This window comes from Globicephala melas, chromosome 10 (genome assembly GCF_963455315.2).
Source record: "Globicephala melas chromosome 10, mGloMel1.2, whole genome shotgun sequence".
Lineage (NCBI taxonomy): Eukaryota > Metazoa > Chordata > Mammalia > Artiodactyla > Delphinidae > Globicephala > Globicephala melas.
The window spans coordinates 74,829,322-74,851,313 of NC_083323.1; the positions used below are offsets into that span (position 1 = coordinate 74,829,322).

Genomic DNA, 21,992 nt, shown 5'->3' on the forward strand with positions numbered 1-21,992 from the left:
CGCATAAATTGACATAAAGACTGAAATAAAACTTGCAGATTTTATCAGTTAACCACATAAATCCAACATCTGCACGTAACTTAACCAGGAGGTTTGCACAGGCAAGAAATGCAGCATTTTGCCATTCATTATTTGAAGGTAGAGGAAATATAAATAAACTACTAGATTCATGAGTATTTAAATGTCTTGTTTCTTTATTTCAATGAGAACAATTTAAAACTTTCTGTATAATTTCTCAAAGCAGGATTTCTTTATCCTTAAAAGGCAAAAAGTCAAATTAAAGTAGCATCTGGTTAACTGCTTTGATACAAGTTAGGAAAGGGAGAGAACTATAAGGGATTCTAACATGATTTTGTCTCCCAAGGCTAGAAAGAAATACAGGTCTGTATCTTATACATCTTTTTTCCAGAGACGGGTACTGATGGGGAACCTCTGCTTACAATTTCAGGCTCCTTGAGGACTAGATGATCTGAAAAACTGAAGGGTGAACATTTCCCTTCCACCACTTATATGCCATTTCTTTTCTCCTTGTTCTCAAAAGTGTAGCCTCCAATTCTGCTACCCATAGCCTTTTAACTCAAAGGACATACTGAAAAGTGGGAGATATTTTATAGGACCTCATTCTATTACACTATTGCCTGAATAACTGTCACTTTCTTTAATTGAAGTAGAACACTTACAAAGGCCAATGGAGATTGTAGAGGATTGCAGAAGGTGAGGCTCAGATTATCATCTAATTTTTGTTTCCCATTTTAGAGTGAGTATAGGGTAATTGTTAGGAGTTATTAGCAAACTAGATAATAAAGGAGAAGATTCTCCAATTGCTGGCATGTCACAATCAGTGTACATTTATGTCTCAAAGTAATATGAAAATTTTGAAAACAAACTTAGACCAAAAAAAGGAATTAACTTGAAAATATCTGAGTATAAAGAATTTTCCTATTTAAATCCCTAATAAGTAGGAGAGAAAAAAATAGTTCTTTTATATTTTGAATAAGTTAATTACCTTATTATTGGTAATTTACATTACTAAATTATGACATATATATCTAAGGAGATTATTGGATGATGGCTCACTAACAGTTAGGTGTACTGGCAATGTTTCAGCCCAGACATTGATTCCTGAACATGTGTAGAAAAGTAAAACTCAAAACCTGTTTTTTAAAAAAAAAAGCTTATAGATATAGAAAACAGATTGGTGGTTGCCAAAGGCTTGCCAGCATTGGAGGTGGGTGAAGTGGGTGAAGGAAGTCAAAAGGTAAAAACTTCCAGTTTTAAAATAAGTATATCGCACGAATGTAATGTACAGTGTGGTTAGTATAGTTAATACTGTATTGTATATATGAAGGTTGCTAAGAGAATAGATATTAAAAGTTCTCATGAGAAGAAAAAAATTTTTAATTATGTATGGTCAACTAGACTTATTGTGGTGATCATTTCACAATATATACAAGTAGCGAATCATTATGTTATATAGCTAAAAATAATATAATGTTATTTGTCAATTATACCTCAATCAAAAAAATATAAAATAGGAAAAAAGAGTAAAATGTCTTTAAGCCAAATGCATTATCCAAGCACTGAGGAAAATAGTGAAAAGGTTAGGATTGTATTCTAATATATTTTAGAAGGCGACAAAGCAAACATAATTGCAAGTGGCTCTCTGGAGTCTGGTGAATATCATGTGCATACAAAATGGATTATTAGTACGAGAATATACTTTAAGTACAAATTAGCATTCCTCGTGTAATTAGTTATTTAGAGAATTCTCACTGAAACATTAAACTCTGGAAAATGTTCTTAATTGCAGCGTAACATTATTGTATACCAGCTGTCCCGTTACATCACAGCATTCCCAAATACCAGTTGACCTATGTAATGTTGAAATTATTTTTAATCAACAAAAAAATCATACTTCAGAAATTTCATGCTTTATCCAATCACTGTAAGAGCAGAGAAAATGCCTTTTTGTTTTTAAATCTATTCATAAAAAGATTACAGACAATATGATTATATAGCTTTGTGTAGTTTCAAAGAGAATAAAGTTCAAATTGTTATTGGAAGTTCTATAATGATTAGAGCCTAGTTTCTTAAATTAGAAAGAAAAAATTAAAATTGAATGAATTAGCATCACTTGCTGAATCAGTCATGTAAGCATGTAATCCAGAGTTAAGGATCTATAGAATGGGGAGATGTACCTAAAGACTTCTACGCTGCACAGGCTCTCCTCATCTTTCAAAGGGTCACATGAGGTCTTAGCTTGCTTTCTCCGCTTGTAAAATTTGCACTCAGTTAAGTTTTGTGGAAGAAATCACCGAGGAGATGAAAGGATCAACAAGCTTCCTGCCTTTGGCATAGGACATATTGCTACTTCATACATCTTGATTTCATTATTGCCTACATTTGTTATAGTATTTAGCTAAAATGCACTGAATAAATGATCCTATTTTATTTTCAAGCAATGGTTGAATTGGATGGAGATGATGTAAGAGTTTCCTCCAGAGGAAAATATGCTGAAAGGGACATTGTGCAGGTAAGAAATTTAATGAAAATTATTTATTTTGTTCATTGTGAAGAGCCCGTGTCAGCTCTGATTTGTAAATGAAGAGTTTAAATTGAAATCAAGCGTCTCAGGTTCTGTTTAATTTAGGCAGTTGATTCTCTATAAAATGCATGTTAAGTAATGGCTTAGAATAAGCACCAAATTACTTTCACCCATACTTCATGTTCACCATATATAAAATAGAATTGTTAATAAGTGTCTTTTCCTACTTTATTATTACCATAAAATATCATTGAGATCTTTAGTAAAATTAAAAGCTAGAAATATAACAGGCTTTTAATGATTATTTATTACTTAGACCTCAATAAAGATTAAATGTATTTTAAGGCAGCTGATACATATTCAGTGTAAGTAAACTTAGTAGAAACAAACCAAAAATGTAGATTTTGTTCTATTTCTCCCATAGGTTATGGTTAGAAAAGTGGAAAAATAGATCTTATAATTATATATAAATATAAAAATTATATAAAGTATATAAACAATAATATTAATATAATACATGGTAACATAATAATATGTATAATACTATAATAAAATATAATAATAGATTATATATCTCTATATATAGATATATAGACATATATATGATTCATAATTCTATTAGAATCAAGAAAAATACTTAACTAAAGCCTACTATTCTGGGAGTGAATAGAAAGAAAAAAGGCAGTTAAAATTTATAATTGAGGGCTTCCCTGGTGGCGCAGTGGTTGAGAGTCCGCCTGCCGATGCAGGGGATACGGGTTCGTGCACCGGTCCGGGAAGATCCCACATGCCGCGGAGTAGCTGGGCCCGTGCGTCTGGAGCCTGTGCTCCGCAACAGGAGAGGCCACAACAGTGAGAGGCCCACGTACCGCAAAAAAAAAAAAAAAAAAATACCAAAAAAAAAAAATTTATAATTGAAACAAAGGAATTAAATCAACTAAATTTCTGCATACTTTAGAGTCTTCATATCTTTTAGGAAGTCAGAAGCAGAAAAAGACTGTGAAGGGAAGATTAAATGGAAAGGAAAGTTCTCAGTACAATTTGAGCACTTAAAGGAGCAAACAATATTATCTCCTAAATAATAACCTATATATTCACCCATAATACAGTCATTAAGATAATCTAATTTGGAATCCAAGAGAATTTGGTTCAAATCCTGGATTGTCCACTGTGATAAGGATAAGCTTTCTAAACTTCAGTGTTCTGGCATTGTTTAAAGATTTTATCAGATAGTATATATAAAATACATTACATTACTGAAATAGATCTCGGTAAAATACAACAAAAATAATTTTAAAAATTAGAGAGGGAGAATAATGTAAAATAATCTGTAAATATATTATAAAGATTAATCTTGACAAAGATAAAAAAGCATTCTTCTTCATCAGTCAGCAAAATTAAGTTTTAAAATAGAAACATCTGTATAACAGTTTTTTAAGAAGATAATTAAATATGATTTAAACCTAATGTTTAAATATTAACATTAAAATGTTAACATTTTAACCTAATGTTCTTGGTAGTGTAAAAAGCACGCACACATGAATAATTCATTTAAAAGCAGCTGAGAAAGGGAACATGGTGATGTGGTCATCTATTTAAGAATCCCACGATGTTTTATTGTTTTTAAGTAGACCCGCGATTATTCACCTTATGCTGATTAGCATAATTATAAGTCCAAGTAATTACACTTTTCCTAAAAATCTCTCCATAATGTCTAGTTCACAGTAACCAAAAAATCAAATTACTGCATGGAAGTATGAATTTGAAGTCCTTTAAAATGTATTATGTTGCTGTTGTAATGCATTTTTACAAAGTTAAAAGAGACAGCTTTATATCTCATAGTATCATTTAAATGCTACTTAAGGGAAACTGGTATTACTCTCTCCCTTAGAAGATAGTTAAGATTGCTCACATCATTAAGATTTACTTTAAGAGGATTAACATGTTATGTTAGTGACAACCAACAGTTGTTGGTTATTTTATTTATAAAACAAAAATTCCCTTGATCATGAAAGTATTTCATCTCTAATTGGATATGCTACATTGGACAGAACAGTGAGATAGGACTCAGATCTATGATCTTGAACAAGTCAGTAAATCTCCTTTGAGCCTTTCATTTGTTACCTCCAGACTCTCCATTCTTTTATCTTTGCTCTTTCCATGATGTGGTGAGTCTCAGAGGAAGTAACAGACATGAAAATACTTTGTTACTTATCAGTATAAGATACATAAACACACACACACACACACACACACATATATATATATAATTATATATTTCCTCTCATTGAAAGTCAAAATCTTGAGACTAATCTATCACCATTAAGTGACACTGAGATCACCAAAGATTTTGAAGACACCTGACGATATAGCTAAACACTCAAGGGATTCTACCATGTAAAGTTGAACTGAAAGAGTCATGAGATCTCACAGATACTGAACAGGAAACTAAAATCTTCCCAGAGAATTAGTAGCCTCCTGAACGACAGTGACACCTTGACTTACATGTCTATATTTAGTTAAGGATATCTGATGCACCCTTTTCTAATTTCATGGAAAAGTTGCTAAATGGTATTTGGTCTAATAAAAATAGTTCCCACTGGGCTTCTCTGGTGGCGCAGTGGTTGAGAGTCCGCCTGCCAATGCAGGGGACACGGGTTCGTGCCCCGGTCTGGGAAGATCCCACATGCCGCAGAGCGGCTAGGCCCGTGAGCCATGGCCGCTGAGCCTGCGCATCCGGAGCCTGTGTTCCACAACGGGAGAGGCCACAACAGTGAAAGGCCCACATACAGCAAAAAAAAAAAAAAAAGAAAAAAGTTCCCAGGGTAAACATTTATATATCACATTGTGTTCAAGAATTAGCATTTTTTCTCTCACCTTGAATAAAATTTTAAAACCTTCCACCATTACAGGTTTCCTGGTCCTACCATTCACTAAAACATTTTTTAAATGAGTTATTTTTAAGAATAGAAATATTCTTGAATATTTATAATATTGGAGTTGCAATGGCACACCAAGAATAATATTGTCAATCTTCCTACCACCAGGAAATATCTAAGCCATCATAATCAATGCTATAAACACTGCTGGCTAAAATAATATCAGAAAATAGGGTCTATTTAGGCTCTCTTACCTTTTTGTTTTGTAAGAAACTGAATGAGATATTGTACTAAATCACTTAGCAGAAGGCCTCTCACCTACCAGTTGCTCAATAAATGCATTAATATCAGTTTCAGTTATTATTATTAGTTAGTATTTTGGCATAGTCCAGTGGGAAGGCATTTTTATGTCACTGTTTCATAGTAACTGTACCTTGACATATGACACTGTAGTCAGTCTTATGTGTGATTATGTTCATTGCCTCAAGATTCACTCTCATATGACTATAATATAAACAGTATGCAGGAAGAAATTCTATGGTTGTTATTCTAAAACTTAAATGAATTATTTTCTTAAATCAATATATGTAAAGGCTTTCCATTTGTTTGTTTGCTTCCTTGTGCTGTGGATTGGCCATTGTATATAATGCAATATCATTTCTCCTGGCTGCATTCAGCTGCTGTCCAGCCTATCACTCCCTTAAAAATTATATTTAAATCATATCTTTCATTAGAAGGAGAATAATTACCTTGAAGGCTTAGACTTGAAAATCACTAATGGAGCTCTGCAAAGTAGGAACAATCAAATAAAATTGAGCAGAACCACAACTAAAAGTTCATTTGCCCAAACTGATTCAAACTTTTTTCACAAATAGGCAGAGCTAGCTGTTAGAGCAACTACATAGAACATTTTCCTTGTACAGGATAGATGCTAAAAAAAAGATGTAGTGTGTCAAGGAAATGGTATATTTCAACTGAACAGAATGCATTTATTTGTATTCTTCATATGAATGGGATAAATGAGTGCAAAGTAAAAATTGATTTGTTCCTCTAACCTGAACAGTTTAAGGGTCCAAGTTAATTTGTGGTAATAGTCAGTGATCAACATACATTCACAAATGTGTGAGTGTTATTTTGAACAGGAGGGCCCCAGGTACAGTGATCAGAAATTAGTGATTAAAAGGGACAATAAACAGAGGGGTCTGAGAAGTTGAGTGGAAAATTGTTACTGTAGAAGGATATCAGCAATAGTCCAAAAAGAAAGAGAATATATTTTTGTCATCAAAAGTGTAAGGTTTAACATTAATAAAAGGTAAAGGCAACAGAGACACTTGTCATTTTCATCTCTCACTTAGGGAAGTGCCTCATGACTTGACTGAAGAGATGAATATTCCTTTGGAAAAGGATTAGATAATTTAGGTTAGTGAGTAGAAGATTCTCAACATCTTTTTCTCTGCTCCCAACTCACATGTGGGATAAGAGATGCTCCTGTTGATAATATCACTTGCTATAACAGTTACGCTTAACCCAGGGGCAAGGTCCCTTAATACTCAAGGGACGTATCAGAATCTGTGCCCGCATTTAGCAAATGTAAGTTAAATGAGATATATACTTCCCTCCTTGGCTGAAAATTAAGATTTCTTTCTTACCCATTGTTTATGAACATGTTTTAAAGATGAGTAGAAGTGTATGTATTATGAGAACAGTGATTATGAATCTTAGTTTTGACATTCCAGAGTATCATAACATTCTTAAAAATGAATTTATATTTACTTCAATAAAAAATTTAGCACATCCTATAGCATTTGCTGGAAAGGTGAAACAGCAGGTGTTTTAAAATAACAAAAAGGTCAGGAATTACAGTTTTAGATTATAATACTGGTACCTGAGTTTGAAAGAGATAAAAAATTGGTAAAAATAGTTAAAGTTTGATATGAATGTAAAGAAAAGACTAGAAAGAAAAGTCTCATATTTATATTGCACATAATTTATAAATTAATGAATAGTAATAATAATGACTATCATACTGTACATATTATGAGTTGAACACTATTTTATGCACTTATGTGTTGACTTATTTAATACAGCAACCTAATGAAGTAGGCATTATTATTATGATCCTCATTTTATAGAAGAGGAAACTGAGTCAGAGAGAATACTAAGACCACACAGCTAATAAGCAGCAGAACCAGCGTCTGAACCTGGGAAGTCTAATTCCAGAGTTTCTGAGAATAGGGAGTAAAAAGATAATTGAATTTAATTACCATGGTCTAAGAGAAGAGTAAAGACCAAAGTAAAAGTAAATATAAGAGCAAAGTTGAGGTAAAGGAAAAACACAGCAGGTATAATATCCCCCTTCCCTAGAGAAGTATCAACTATCTGCTAGAGTGTTGCCATTTCCCTGAAATGTAGGTATTAGCTATAGATTCTTCAAAAACTGATCTCCTAACAAATAGTTTAAAAGATAATTATGTATATGTATAGCTGATTCACTTTGTTATAAAACAGAAACTAACACACCATTGTAAAGCAATTATACTCCAATAAAGATGTTAAAAAATAAATAAAATTTTAAAAAGGTAATTATGTATATACTAACCATATCATTACTAAATTTTAAAAAACTACTATGCCTTTTAAAATAAGAATGAAATAAGCTATAGCTGAAATTAGAGATCTTTTTCTTATTAATCCCTCACTATGTTGATTCTTATTTTCTTACCTTTCTAATTATAGTTTCAGAGAGAAAAATAAACCTAAATTTGTTTGCACCTCTTTGTCAGGTCTTGTCCAAGTCAGATAATATGACTTCACAAATGTTCATATCCTCCTATTTCTCTTCTCAGCTGAATATTATATTCACTCTGTTAGTTTTTCCTTACCCTTACTTAGCTACCTTTATGGTAAGAGAAAGATTTGTCACCTTTCTATCACACTTTTCTAAAAGTTGTGCTGAGTTTTCCATCTGGTATCAAGACAGGGTAAAATTATGGTCATATGTGTATGCTTCTGTCTATAAGGTACCTTATTTTAAAAAGAAAGGACTACTTTTCTGCTCTTCCTTAAAAGAGGCTGCTTTCACTTCATAAATGGTATTACATTTGCTATTTGATTTCTTAACATTTTAACCTGCTTTATCTGTCGCAACCTGAGTGGTTTAAAGTCTGTTTCCTAATAAAAGTTAATTTTCTGAAGGCACATCTTGAGTAACTGCTTAAATCAAAAGTAAATTTTTCAAAATAAATTTAAAACAGTTACATTACAGTATGAGATGAGAGTGTGAACACTCTCTGTTTCTCTGGAGGAAAAACTGATTTAATATAAACTTTAAAATATTATATTTGAAAATTGTTCAACCTCCTGAAATGTCTTCGCTGTGCCTTTTCTCCAAGACCTAAAATTACTGTGTCCCCAAACTATCACAACATTAACAGTTACAATCATTCCCAGTTGCTTTCAAGAATCATGATGTCTGTAAGGGGAAATTGAACTAATGCCAACAAACAGCACAGTGTTTATTAAGTAACCATTATAAATGAGAATGGAATCAGGCAATCTATTGCCAGAGTATTCAGTGATAATTATTCTCCCATGATTGTTTATATAAAGATAGAACAATCATTTTTATGTAATGTAAAAATAAGAATATTGATATTTGATGATATTTCAATGAGAAGTATACCAAAATCTTATACTGAGGGTTTTTGGTTGTTTATTTTTTGCCTTTCCAAATAACAGATATAAAAAACAAACATTTGGGGCATGATTCAATGTACTGAATATTTTGGGTACCTACTAATGTGAACTGTGTAAATTTTGTATTCATTGTCCATGTGATTTGATGGTCTAGTAATATAATTAAAAATACTTTACATGTGTTTAGGACTCTTTAACAATATACATTATTTTTAACCCTGATTTGAGTAATACTTCTACATTGAAAGCTGAATTAAGCATGCATTAATTCCATTTGACAAGAAACTGAGCCCTGAAGAAGATAATGCTCCATCCAATTAGGTGTAGAACTCAAAACTGCAGAATACGTGTAGCAACATGATGGGTGTACAGGACCCAGAGACAAGAGTTATTGTGGGGAAAAACATAGGTAAAGATTACATCCCTTTTTAGGTAAAGTATATATTAGAAAGTTGTGGTCACTGTTAGAGCTATTTGTAATAAATCAAATATCTTTAAAATGCATAGTTATTATCATGCATCTCACCATTACTCCAGGCTTCTCTGATTCTCCTACAACCAAATGTTTACATATGTTGGTTTTTGTGTCTATTTTTTTATTTATTTAAATAGCATGCTAAGGTCTGTTAAATAACTTTCTTTCACCTCTGATTTAGTTTGTGCCATTCAGAGATTATATTGACAGAAGCGGAAACCACATACTCAGCATGGCTAGATTAGCTAAAGATGTCCTAGCGGAGATCCCAGAGCAGTTTCTCTCCTACATGAGGACCAGAGGAATCAAGCCATCACCTGCACCTCCCCCGTACACCCCACCTACACATGTGTTACATACTCAAATATGACTGTGCTCCAAAATGCTAATGTAACTACACTTCAGTTAGAACTGCTGAGTCCATGCTTTTCTTCTGGTGCTCTATAAGGAACCAGGGAATGAGATACATTTCTCAGTTTGGTTTCAGCAGTATTGGTTTGTATGCTTTCTTGGATCCAAAATTTATTATCTTCCTAAACCAAAACTGTAAATACGGTTGTTGCATGAGCAACAGAAAAATTGTTTAAATGCTTGAAGCAAAATATGGATGTATTCTCTGAATCTTTAAATGTTTTCTAGACAGAAACAGCTAATTTCCAATGTACTGTTGGGAAAAAGCACAACCTGTGTTTTTAACTCAAATATTGTCCTTGACTGCTATGTATATAGGAAAGCAGTCTCTCTATATCAATGTTTACATGTTACTACTTTTTAGATTCCAATACTTTTATAACTGTTCTTAAGAATACAAGTTTTGAATATTGAATCCTTTGTCTTCTAAATTGCAATAGCTATAATCACAAGAGCAATATCTCTTTGAATGACTGTCTGGAGAAATGCAATTGCAAGCAAGGGAAGGTAAAGATACTTTTATATTTCTCAGTAAGTGAATTGTCTTATGAAGCTGTATCTGCTTAGTAATCAGTTCCTCTGTGCCATTTGCCAAGTATGGGAGTTTACACTTAGCAGATGTGTATTCTGAAAGAACATGCATTTTTCATGAAGTTTGGGTTCTAAATTTAGACTGCAATTTGTTTATGTTTTGTAATGCTAAGTAGAAATAATAAAAAGTCAAACATCGTGAACTGTAAATGCACAGAAAATACTTGGTGTAAAAAGTAGCATCTTTATATTACAATACTATGTAGAAAGACTAAAATCCAGAATATTTGACTGTGAACCATGTAGCAGATGTTTTAAACTTTCTATTTCATTGTACCTTGTCTAGATATTTTAAGTCAAAGGGATACTGGCTCTCTTGATTTGCATTCCTTTCCAAGTTGCCACGCAGGGTGCACAGGCTGGAAGTTTTTTGCGAAATTCCCAGTTAAATATACACAACCATGTGACGTAGTGCACAACACATTTGTGAAATAACCCACTCCTATACACTGACTGATCTGCCTATCCACAATTAATTGTAGAGTTTTTGCATGTACAGTTTTTATGAGAATTGCAGTTTTGTGACAAGAATGACAGTTGTGTCTAAATTAAAACATATCTTTAGAACAAATGGCCTTAAATTCTCACAGAATTCCTGGAAATGATTGTGAATTACCTTTAAGTAATAGAAAAGTGAATTTATTTTTTTTCTTTTGTGTCAACAATGTAACTGCTTTATAATATTTTCCTTACTTATACCCTATTTACTACTGGTTTATTTCTACTGTATGTTGTTCTCTTTGTCCCACGTTGACTAAGGGTGACTTTTATAAGCATGAAACTATTTTATGGAAAACAAAAATATATACATTCACATATCTAACAGAATCGATGTTATATAATTATGTACTCCTAAATTGTCCATTTTGGAGTATACATTAAAATCTTTTAAAGATTAACTATTTGCTCTGTAAACTTTATGTATAAATGACATGGAATCTGATGATTTCCTTTACTGGTCTCAAATATTTATGTCAGTATAGTTTATTAGCCTACAATTGTATTATTTGCCTTCATTCATCAGTTCTAAAGAATGAAAATAAATAAGATCAATATTATTTCCTTTTTGTCAAACATGTTATTTTTATTTGAATTGATCAGAGAAAATGAAAGATGTACACTTCTTTATTTAAATAATAGTGTGCCCAAACCTAGTGGGGGCAAATGGTTAAGAAACAGTCCCAGTTACAAGCCTTATCATTTGTATGGCTGAGAATAACCATAAGAAATGTATGTGATGTTAGTTCTATACATAAGATTAGAAAATACCTAGACTTGTCTCTTTGTTGCATAAATGAAAAAATCAAGACTGAAGGGATTAGGTGATTTATCCAAGACTATGTAACTAGAGTAGAGCTCATTACCATTGTGAAACTACTTAAATTTTGTGAGTTGCTGTTAGGAGATGTACAATGAATAATACCAGAGACATATTCCATAAATGCAAACACATTCCAATAGTTGCACATACAATCTGGGTATCAGGGATATGAGCATTAGGTAATGAGCAATGAGAAAGATATGTATCGAGAGAAGAGTGATAGCTCCAAATCATCAAACCTGCTGCAGAAAACAGCAGGACTATAACTGGGCACCCTCAAGACCCCCAAGAGCTTTGGATGCTGTTCTCTCTCTCTAGTCCCTTTCCCTTCCTCTCTGATGAAAACCATTTTAACTACAGGATGAACCCTCAGCCTTCTATTCAATCATCTCCATCATCTGGTTTTAGCCGGTTATATAATATCAATTTCCATTGCTTCCCAAATGAATATTAAAACTATCCAGGCTTGTCTCAATCCTCTTCCCCAACCAATTTGAGTTCATTTGGAGACTCAGGCATAGTTCATAATTTTTCCTTCCATCAAGCTCTCTCCTTAGGCCTCCACCTAGGATATTATTTGAATGTTCTAACTCAAGCCCCAACTCCATCTATGTTCTTTTAAAACTTCAGCTAACAATAATCACTACCTTCTATGAACTCACTTTTGCTTTGCATTTTAACATATTAATCACCTCATATTATATATAAACTATTTTACTTTGTTTAGGGCGTCTTGTCTTCCCAACACCGGAAAATATGATTTAATGGCACCTGGAATAAGTAAATTTTCAAAGCTTTCCAGGTTACTGTAATGTGTGACTAGGGAGTATAACTGTTGCAATTAAAGAACATCAGATGATTCAACCACTACTTTTAAAATTCTCTCTCCCAGCATGTAATACGGGGAGGAAAGAAACGGTAGATAAAACTCTGAATAGTGTTGGGGGGCAGCAGTGACAGTAGGTATGTAGCATAGGCTATTTTGTTCTTTAGACTTAGTGAAGACAATTAGGGGGACTCATGTACTTTTTTTTTTTTTTTAACTGTGGCTTATCATCAGTTTAGAACATAAAGAGGTTTCTCTCAAAAGGATGAGGTCGATGTGGTTGTGGGTTTTTTTAATACATCTTTATTGGAGTAAAATTACTTCACAATACTGTGTTAGTTTCTGTTGTACAACAAAGTGAATCAGCCATATGCACACATATATCCCCATATCCCCTCCCTCTTGAGCCTCCCTCCCATGCTCCCTATACCACCCCTCTAGTTTGTTGCAAAGCACCGAACTGATCTCCCTGTGCTATGCTGCTGCTTCCCACTAGCTATCTATTTTATATTTGGTAGTGTATATATGTCCATGCCACTCTCTCACTTCGTCCCAGCTTACACTTCCCCCTCCCCGTGTCCTCAAGTCCATTCTCTATATCTGCGTCTTTATTCCTGTCCTGCCCCTAGGTTCATCAGAAACAATTTTTTTTTTTTAGATTCCGTATATATGCGTTAGCATATGGTATTTGTTTTCCTATTTCTGACTTACTTCACTCTGTATAACAGTTTCTAGGTCCATCCACCTAACTACAAAAAACTCAATTGCATTTCCTTTTATGGCTGAGTAATATTCCATTGTATATATGTGCCACATCTTATTTATCCATTCATCTGTCAATGGACATTTAGGTTGGTTCCATGTCCTGGCTATTGGAAATAGTGCTGCAATGAACATTGTGGTACCTGACTCTTTTTGAATTATGATTTTCTCAGGGTATATGCCCAATAGTGGGATTGCTGGGTCATATGGTAGTTTTAGTTTTTTAAGGAACCTCCATACTGTCCTCCATAATGATTGTATCAATTTACATTCCCACCAACATGCAGGAGGGCTCCCTTCTCACCAACACTTTCCAACATTTATTGTTTCTACATTTTTTAATAATGGCCATTCTGACCATGTAAGGTGATACTTCATTGTAGTTTTGATTTGCATTGCTCTAATAATTAGTGATGTTGAACATCTTTTCATGTGCCTCTTGGCCACCTGTATGTCTTCTTTGGAGAAATGTCTGTTTAGATCTTCTGCCCACTTTTTTTTGGTGGGGGGTTGTTTGTTTGTTTAATGTTGAGCTCCATGAGCTGTTTGTATATTTTGGAGATTAATCCTTTGTCCGTTGTTTCATTTGCAAATATTTTCTCCCATTTTGAGGGTTGTCTTTTTGTCCTGTTTGTAGTTTCCTTTGCTGGGCAAAAGCCTTTAAGTTTAATTAGGTCCCATTTGTTTATTTTTGTTTTTATCTTCATTACTCTGGGAGGTGAGTCAAAAAAGATCTTGCTGTGGTTTATGTCAGAGTGTTTTTCCTGTATTTTTCTCTAAGAGTTTGATAGTGTCTGGTCTTACATTTAGGTCTTTAATCCATATGGAGTTTATTTTTGTGTATGGTGTTATGTAGTGTTCTAATTTCATTCTTTTACATGTAGCTGTCCAGTTTTCCCAGCAACACTTATTGAAGAGGCTCTCTTTTCTCCATTGTATGTATGTTCTTGTCTCCTTTGTCATAAATTAGGTGACTATATGTGCATGTGTTTATCTCTGGGCTTTCTATCCTATTCCATTGATCTATACTTCTGTTTTTGTGCCAGTACCATACTGTCTTGATTACTGTAGCTTAGTTTGAAGTCAGGGAGCCTGAATTCCTCCAGCTCCATTTTTCTTTCTCAAGATTGCTTTGGCTATTCAGGGTCTTTTGTGTTCCTATACGAATTATAAAATTTTTTGTTCTGACTCTGGGAAGAATGCCATTGGTAGTTTGATAGGGGTAGCACTGAATCTGTACATTGCTTTGGGTGGTATAGTCGTTTTCACCATATTGATTCTTCCAATCCACGAACATAGTATATTTCTCCATCTGTTTATGTCATATTTGATTTCTTTCATCAGTGTTTTATAGTTTTCTGAGTAAACGTCTTTCACCTCCTTAGGTAGGTTTATTCCTAGGTATTTTGTTCTTTTTGTTGTGATGGTAAATGGGGTTGTTTCCTTAATTTCTCTTTCTGATTTTTCATTGTTAGTGTATAGGAATGCAAGAGATTTCTGTGCATGAATTTTGTATCCTGCAACCTTACCAAATTCATTGTTGAGTTCTAATAGTTTTCTGGTGGCATCTTCAGGATTTTCTATGTTTAGTATCATGTCATCTGCAGTGACAGTTTTAGTTCTTCTTTTCCAATATGTATTCTTTTTATTTCTTTTTCTTCTCGATTGCCATGGCTAGGACTTCCAAAACTATGTTGAATAAGAGTGGCAAGAGTAGACATCCTTGTCTTGTTCCTGATTTTAGTGGAAATGCTTTCAGTTTTTCACCATTGAGTATGATGCTTACTGTGAGTTTGTCATATATGGCTTTTATTATGTTGAGTTAGGTTTCCTCTATGCTCATTTTCTGGAGAATTTTTATCATAAATGGGTGTTGAATTTTCTCAAAAGATTTTCTGCATCTATTCAGATGATCATATGGCTTTTATTACTTAATTTGTTAATATGGTGTATCTCATTGATTGATTTGCATATATTGAAGAATCCTTGCATCTCTGGGATAAATCCCACTTGATCATGGTGTATGATACTTTTAATATGTTGTTGGATTCTGTTTGCTAGTATTTTGTTCAGGATTTTTGCATCTATGTTCATTAGTGATATTGGTCTATAATTTTCTTTTTTTGTGATATCTTTTTCTGGTTTTGGTATCAGGGTGATGGTGGCTTTGTAGAATGAATTTGGGAGTGTACCTCCCTCTGCAATATTTTTTGATGAGTTTGAGAAGGATCGGTGTTAGCTCTTCTCTAAATGTTTGATGGAATTCACCGACGTACTTGTTTTGTAGAGGATCAGCAACTGCCAAAGACTTTACTGAAGAGCATGCCTTGTCCTTTCAGCTTGTGTTTAGTTTAACTATTTTATGCCATTGTGTTACCTATATATGTAATTGACACAAAAATGAGAAGATACTTAATAAAAATTCACTAAAGATTAATTTCTGTCATTAGCACAAGTAGGATACACTTCCTAATAAAGAAACAGAGCTGAGGATCAAATTAGTTTCCTTTGAGTGCATGTGGTATCACTTACTAAAGATCAAAAGAATGGAAATCTACTTGTAAAAAGTTACGCTTGAGGAGCTTCAAGATGACGGAAGAGTAAGACGTGGAGATCACCTTCCTCTCCATAAATACATCAGAAATACATCTACATGTGTAACTGCTCCTATAAAACACCTACTGAACGCTGACAGAAGACCTCAAACCTCCCAAAAGGCAAGAAACCCCCCATGAACCTGGGTAGGGCAAAAGAAAAAAGAATAAACAGAGACAAAAAATAGGGACAGGACCGGCACCGGTGGAAGGGAGCTGTGAAGGAGGAAGTGTTCCCACACACTAGGAAGCCCCTTTGCGGGTGGAGTCTGCGAGTGGCAGCCGGGGGAAACTTCGGAGCCATGGAGGAGAGCACAGCAACAGGGGAGCGGAGGGCAAAGTGGAGAGATTCCTGCACAGAGGATTGGTGCTCACCAGCAGTCAAGAGCCCGAGAGGCTTGTCTGCTCACCCACTGGGGAGGGGGGTGGGGTTGGGAGCTGAGGCTCGGGCTTTGGTCAAATCACAGGGAGAGGACTGGGGTGAGCAGTGTGAACACAGCCTGAAGGGGTTAGTGCACCACAGCTAGCAGGGAGGGAGTCTGGGAAAAAGTCTGAACATGCCAAATAGGCAAGAGACTTTTTTTCCCTCTTTGTTTCCTCCTGCGTGAGGAGAGGGGATTTAGAATGCTGCCTTTTTTTTTTTTTAACATCTCTACTGAAGTATAATTGCTTCACAATGGTGTGTTAGTTTCTACTTGATAATAAAGTGAATCAGTTATACATAAACATATGTTCCCATATCTCTTCCCTCTTGCGTCTCCCTCCCTCCCACCCTCCCTATCCCACCCCTCCAGGCGGTCACAAAGCACCGAGCTGATATCCCTGTGCTGAGGCTGCTTCGCACTAGCTATCTACCTTACGTTTGGTAGTTTATATATGTCCATGCCTCTCTCTCGCTTTGTCACAGCTCACCCTTCCCCCTCCGCATATCCTCAAGTCCGTTCTCTAGTAGGTCTGTGTCTTTATTCCTGTCTTAAACCTAGGTCCTTCCTGATATTTTTTTTTCTTAAATTCCATATATATGTGTTAGCATACGGTATTTGTCTTTCTCTTCCTTTTTTTTTTTAACATCTTTATTGGGGTATAATTGCTTTATAGTGGTGTGATACTTTCTGCTTTATAACAAAGTGAATCAGTTATACATATACATGTGTTCCCATATCTCTTCCCTCTTGGGTCTCCCTCCCTCCCATCCTCCACATCCCACCCCTCCAGGCAGTCACAAACCACCAAGCTGATCTCCCTGTGCTACGCGGCTGCTTCCCACTAGTTATCTACCTTACGTTTAGTAGTGTATATATGTCCATGCCTCTCTCGCGCTTTGACACAGCTCACCCTTCCCCCTCACCATATCCTCAAGTCCGTTCTCTAGTAGGCCTGTGTCTTTATTCCTGTCTCACCCCTAGGTTCTTCATGACATTTTTTTCCCTTAAATTCCATATATACCTGTTAGCATACGGTATTTGTCTTTCTCTTTCTGACTTACTTCACTCTGTATGACAGACTCTAGGTCCAACCACCTCATTACAAATAGCTCAATTTCATTTCTTTTTATGGCTAACTAATATTCCATGTATATATGTGCCACATCTTCTTTATCCATTCATCCGATGATGGACACTTAGGATGTTTCCATCTCCGGGATATTGTAAATAGAGCTGCAATGAACATTTTGGTACATGACTCTTTTTGAATTATGGTTTTCTCAGGGTATACGCCCAGTAGTGGGATTGCTGGGTCATATGGTAGTTCTATTTGTAGGTTTCTAAAGAACATCCATACTGTTCTCCATAGTGGCTGTACCAATTCACATTCCCACCAGCAGTGCAAGAGTGTTCCCTTTTCTCCACACCCTCTCCAGCATTTATTGTTTCCAGATTTTTTGATGATGGCCATTCTGACCAGTGTGAGATAATATCTCATTGTAGTTTTGATTTTCATTTCTCTAATGATTAATGATGTTGAGCATTCTTTCATGTGTTTGTTGGCAGTCTGTATATCTTTTTTGCAGAAATGTCTATTTATGTCTTCTGTCCATTTTTGGATTCGGTTGTTTGTTTTTTTGTTATTGAGCTGCATGAGCTGCTTGTAAATTTTGGAAATTAATCCTGTGTCAGCTGCTTCATTGGCAAATATTTTCTCCCATTCTGAGGGTTGTCTTTTCATCTTGTTTATGGTTTCCTTTGCTGTGCAAAAGCTTTGAAGTTTCATTAGATCCCATTTGTTTATTTTTGTTTTTATTTCCATTACTCTAGGAGGTGGGTCAAAAAGGATATTGCTGTGATTTATGTCATAGAGTGTTCTACCTATGTTTTCCTCTAAGAGTTTAATAGTTTCTCACCTTACATTTAGGTTCTTAATCCATTTTGAGCCTATTTTTGTGTATGGTGTTAGGGAGTGATCTAATCTCATACTTTTCCATGTACCTGTCCAGTTTTCCCAGCACCACTTATTGTAGAGGCTGTCTTTTCTCCACTGTACATTCCTGCCACCTTTATCAAAGATAAGGTGTCCATATGTGCGTGTGTTTATCTCTGGGCTTTCTATCCTGTTCCATTGATCTCTCTTTCTGTTTTTGTGCCAGTACCATACCATCTTGATTACTGTAGCTTTGTAGTATAGTCTGAAGTCAGGGAGCCTGATTCCTCCAGCTCCGTTTTTTGTTCTCAAGATTGCTTTGGCTATTCGGGGTCTTTTGTATTTCCATACAAATTGTGAAATTTTTTGTTCTAGTTCTGTGAAAAATGCCAGTGGTACTTTGATAGGGATTGCATTGAGTCTATAGATTGCTTTGGGTAGTAGAGTCATTTTCACAATGTTGAGTCTTCCAATCCAAGAACATGGTATATCTCTCTATTTGTATCACCTTTAATTTCTTTCATCAGTGTCTTATAATTTTCTGCATACAGGTCTTTTCTCTACTTAGGTAGGTTTATTCCTAGATATTTTATTCTTTTTGTTACAATGGTAAATGGGAGTGTTTTCTTGATTTCACTTTCATATTTTTCATCATTAGTGTATAGGAATGCCAGAGATTTCTGTGCATTAATTTTGTATCCTGCCACTTTACCAAATTCATTGATTAGCTCTAGTAGTTTTCTGGTAGCATCTTTAGGATTCTCTATGTATAGTATCATGTCATCTGCAAACAGTGACAGCTTTACTTCTTCTTTTCCTATTTGAATTCCTTTTATTTCCTTTTCTTCTCTGATTGCTGTGGCTAAAACTTCCAAAACTGTGTTGAATAAGAGTGGTGAGAGTGTGCAACCTTGTCTAGTTCCTGATCTTAGCGGAAATGCTTTCAGTTTTTCACCCTTGAGGATGATGTTGGCTGTGGGTTTGTCCTATATTGCAGTTATTATGTTGAGGAATGTTCCCTCTATGCCTACTTTCCGCAGGGTTTCTATCATAAATGGGTGTTGAATTTTGTCGAAAGTTTCTCTGCATCTATTGAGATGATCACATGGTTTTTATCCTTCAATTTGTTAATATGGTTTATCACATTGATAGATTTGCATATATTGAAGACTTCTTGCATTCCTGGAATAAACCCTGATTGATCGTGGTGTATGATCCTTTTAATATGCTGTTGGATTCTGTTTGCTAGTATTTTGTTGAGGATTTTTTCATCTATGTTCATCAGTGATATTGGCCTGTAGTTTTCTTTCTTTGTGACATCCTTGTCTGGTTTTGGTATCAAGGTGATGGTGGCCTAATAGAATGAATTTGGGAATGTTCCTCACTCTGCTACATTTCGGAAGAGTTTGAGAAGGACAGGTGTTAGCTCTTCTCTAAATGTTTGATAGAATTCACCTGTGAAGCCCTCTGGTCCTGGGCTTTTGTTTGTTGGAAGATTTTTAATCACAGTTTCAATTTCAGTGCTTGTGATTGGTCTGTTCATATTTTCTATTTCTTCCTGATTCAGTCTTGGCAGGTTGTGCATTTCTAAGAATTTGTCCATTTCTTCCAGGATGTTCATTTGAATGGCGTAGAGTTGGTTGTAGTAATCTCTCATGATCTTTTGTATTTCTGCAGTGTCAGTTGTTACTTCTCCTTTTTCATTTCTAATTCTATTGATTTGAGTCTTCACCCTTTTTTTCTTGATGAATTTGGCTAATGGTTTATCTATTTTGTTTATCTTCTCAAAAAACCATCTTTTAGTTTTATTGATCTTTGCTATCATTACCTTCATTTGTTTTTCATTTATTTCTGATCTGATTTTTATGATTTCTTTCCTTCTGCTAACTTTGGGGTTTTCCTGTTCTTCTCTCTCTAATTGTTTTAGGTGCAAGGTTAGTTTGTTTATTTGAAATGTTTCCTGTTTATTAAGGTTGGCTTCTATTGCTATAAACTTCCCTCTTAGAACTTCTTTTGCTGGATCCCATAGGTTTTGGGTTGTCTTGTCTCCATTGTCATTTGTTTCTGGGTATTTTCTTATTTCCTCTTTGATTTCTTAAGTGATCACTTCGTTCTTAAGTTGTTTATTTTTTAGCCTCCATGTGTTTGTATTCTTTACAGATCTTTACCTGTAATTGATATCTAGTCTCATAGCATTGTGGTCGGAAAAGACACTTGATACAATTTCAGTTTTCTTAAATTTACCAAGGCTTGATGTGTGACCCAAGATATGATCTATCCCTGAGATTGTTCCATGAGCATTTGAAAAAAATGTGTATTCTGTTGTGTTTGGATGGAATGTCCTATAAATATCAATTAAGCCCACCTTGTTTAATGTATCATTTAAAGCTTGTGTTTCCTTTTTTATTTTCATTTTGGATGATGTGTCCATTGGTGAAGTGGGGTGTTAAAGTCCCCTACTATGAATGTGCTACTGTTGATTTTCCCTTTTATTGCTGTTAGCATTTGCATTATGTATTGAGGTGCTCCTATGTTGGCTGCATAAATATTTACAATTGTTATATTGTCTTCTTGGATCGATCACTTGATCATTATGTACTGAACTTCTTTGTCTCTTCTAATAGTCTTTATTTTAAAGTCTATTTTGTCTGACATGGGAATTGCTACTCCAGCTTTCTTTTGATTTCCATTTGCATGGAATATCTTTTTCCATCCCCTTACTTTCAGTCTGTATGTGTCTCTAGGTCTGACGTGGGTCTCTTGTAGACAGCATATATATGGGTCTTATTCTTGTATCCATTAGCCATTCTCTGTCTTTTGGTGGGAGCAGTTAGTCCATTTACATTTAAGGTAATTATCGATATGTATGTACGTATTCCCATTTTCCAAATTGTTTTGGGTTCGTTATTGTTAGTCTTTTCCTTCTCTTGTGTTTCTTGGCTAGAGAAGTTGCTTTAGCATTTGTTGTAAAGCTCGTTTGCTGGTTCTCAACTCTCTCAGCTTTTGCTGGTCTGTAAATGTTTTAATTTCTCCCTCAAATCTGAATGTGATCCTTTCTGGGTAGAGTAATCTTGTTGCAGGTTTTTCTCCTTCATCACTTTAAATATGTCCTGCCACTCCCTTCTGGCTTGCAGAGTTTCTGCTGAAAGATCAGCTGTTAACCTTATGCAGATTTCCTTGTGTGTTATTTGTTGTTTTTCCCTTGCTGCTTTTAATATGTTTTCTTTATATTTAATATTTGACAGTTTGATTAATATGTGTCTTGACATATTTCTCCTTGTATTTATCCTGTATGGGACTCTCTATGCTTCCTGCGCTTGATTAACTATTTCCTTTCCCATATTAGGGAAGTTTTCAAGTATAATCTCTTCAAATATTTTCTCAGTCTCTTTCTTTTTCTCTTCTTCTGGAACCCCTGTAATTTGAATGTTGGTGCATTTAATGTTGTGCCAGAGGTCTCTGAGACTGTCCTCAGTTCTTTTCATTCTTGTTTCTTTATTCTGCTCTGCAGTAGTTATTTCCACTCTTTTATCT

The 21,992-nt window shown here is 34.8% G+C and overlaps 1 protein-coding gene across 1 annotated transcript in view; it reads left to right on the top strand.

Moving 5' to 3' along the window:
* The window catches only part of CPNE8 (copine 8), a 246,164-nt gene extending 234,561 nt beyond the window's left edge, over positions 1-11,603 (top strand). The window contains exons 15-16 of the mRNA XM_060306321.1: positions 2,460-2,533; positions 9,777-11,603. Coding sequence (XP_060162304.1) covers positions 2,460-2,533; positions 9,777-9,965 — 263 coding nt within the window. The 3' untranslated portion in view covers positions 9,966-11,603. The remainder of the gene's footprint in view (positions 1-2,459; positions 2,534-9,776) is intronic.
* Positions 11,604-21,992: the final 10,389 nt, after the last annotated feature.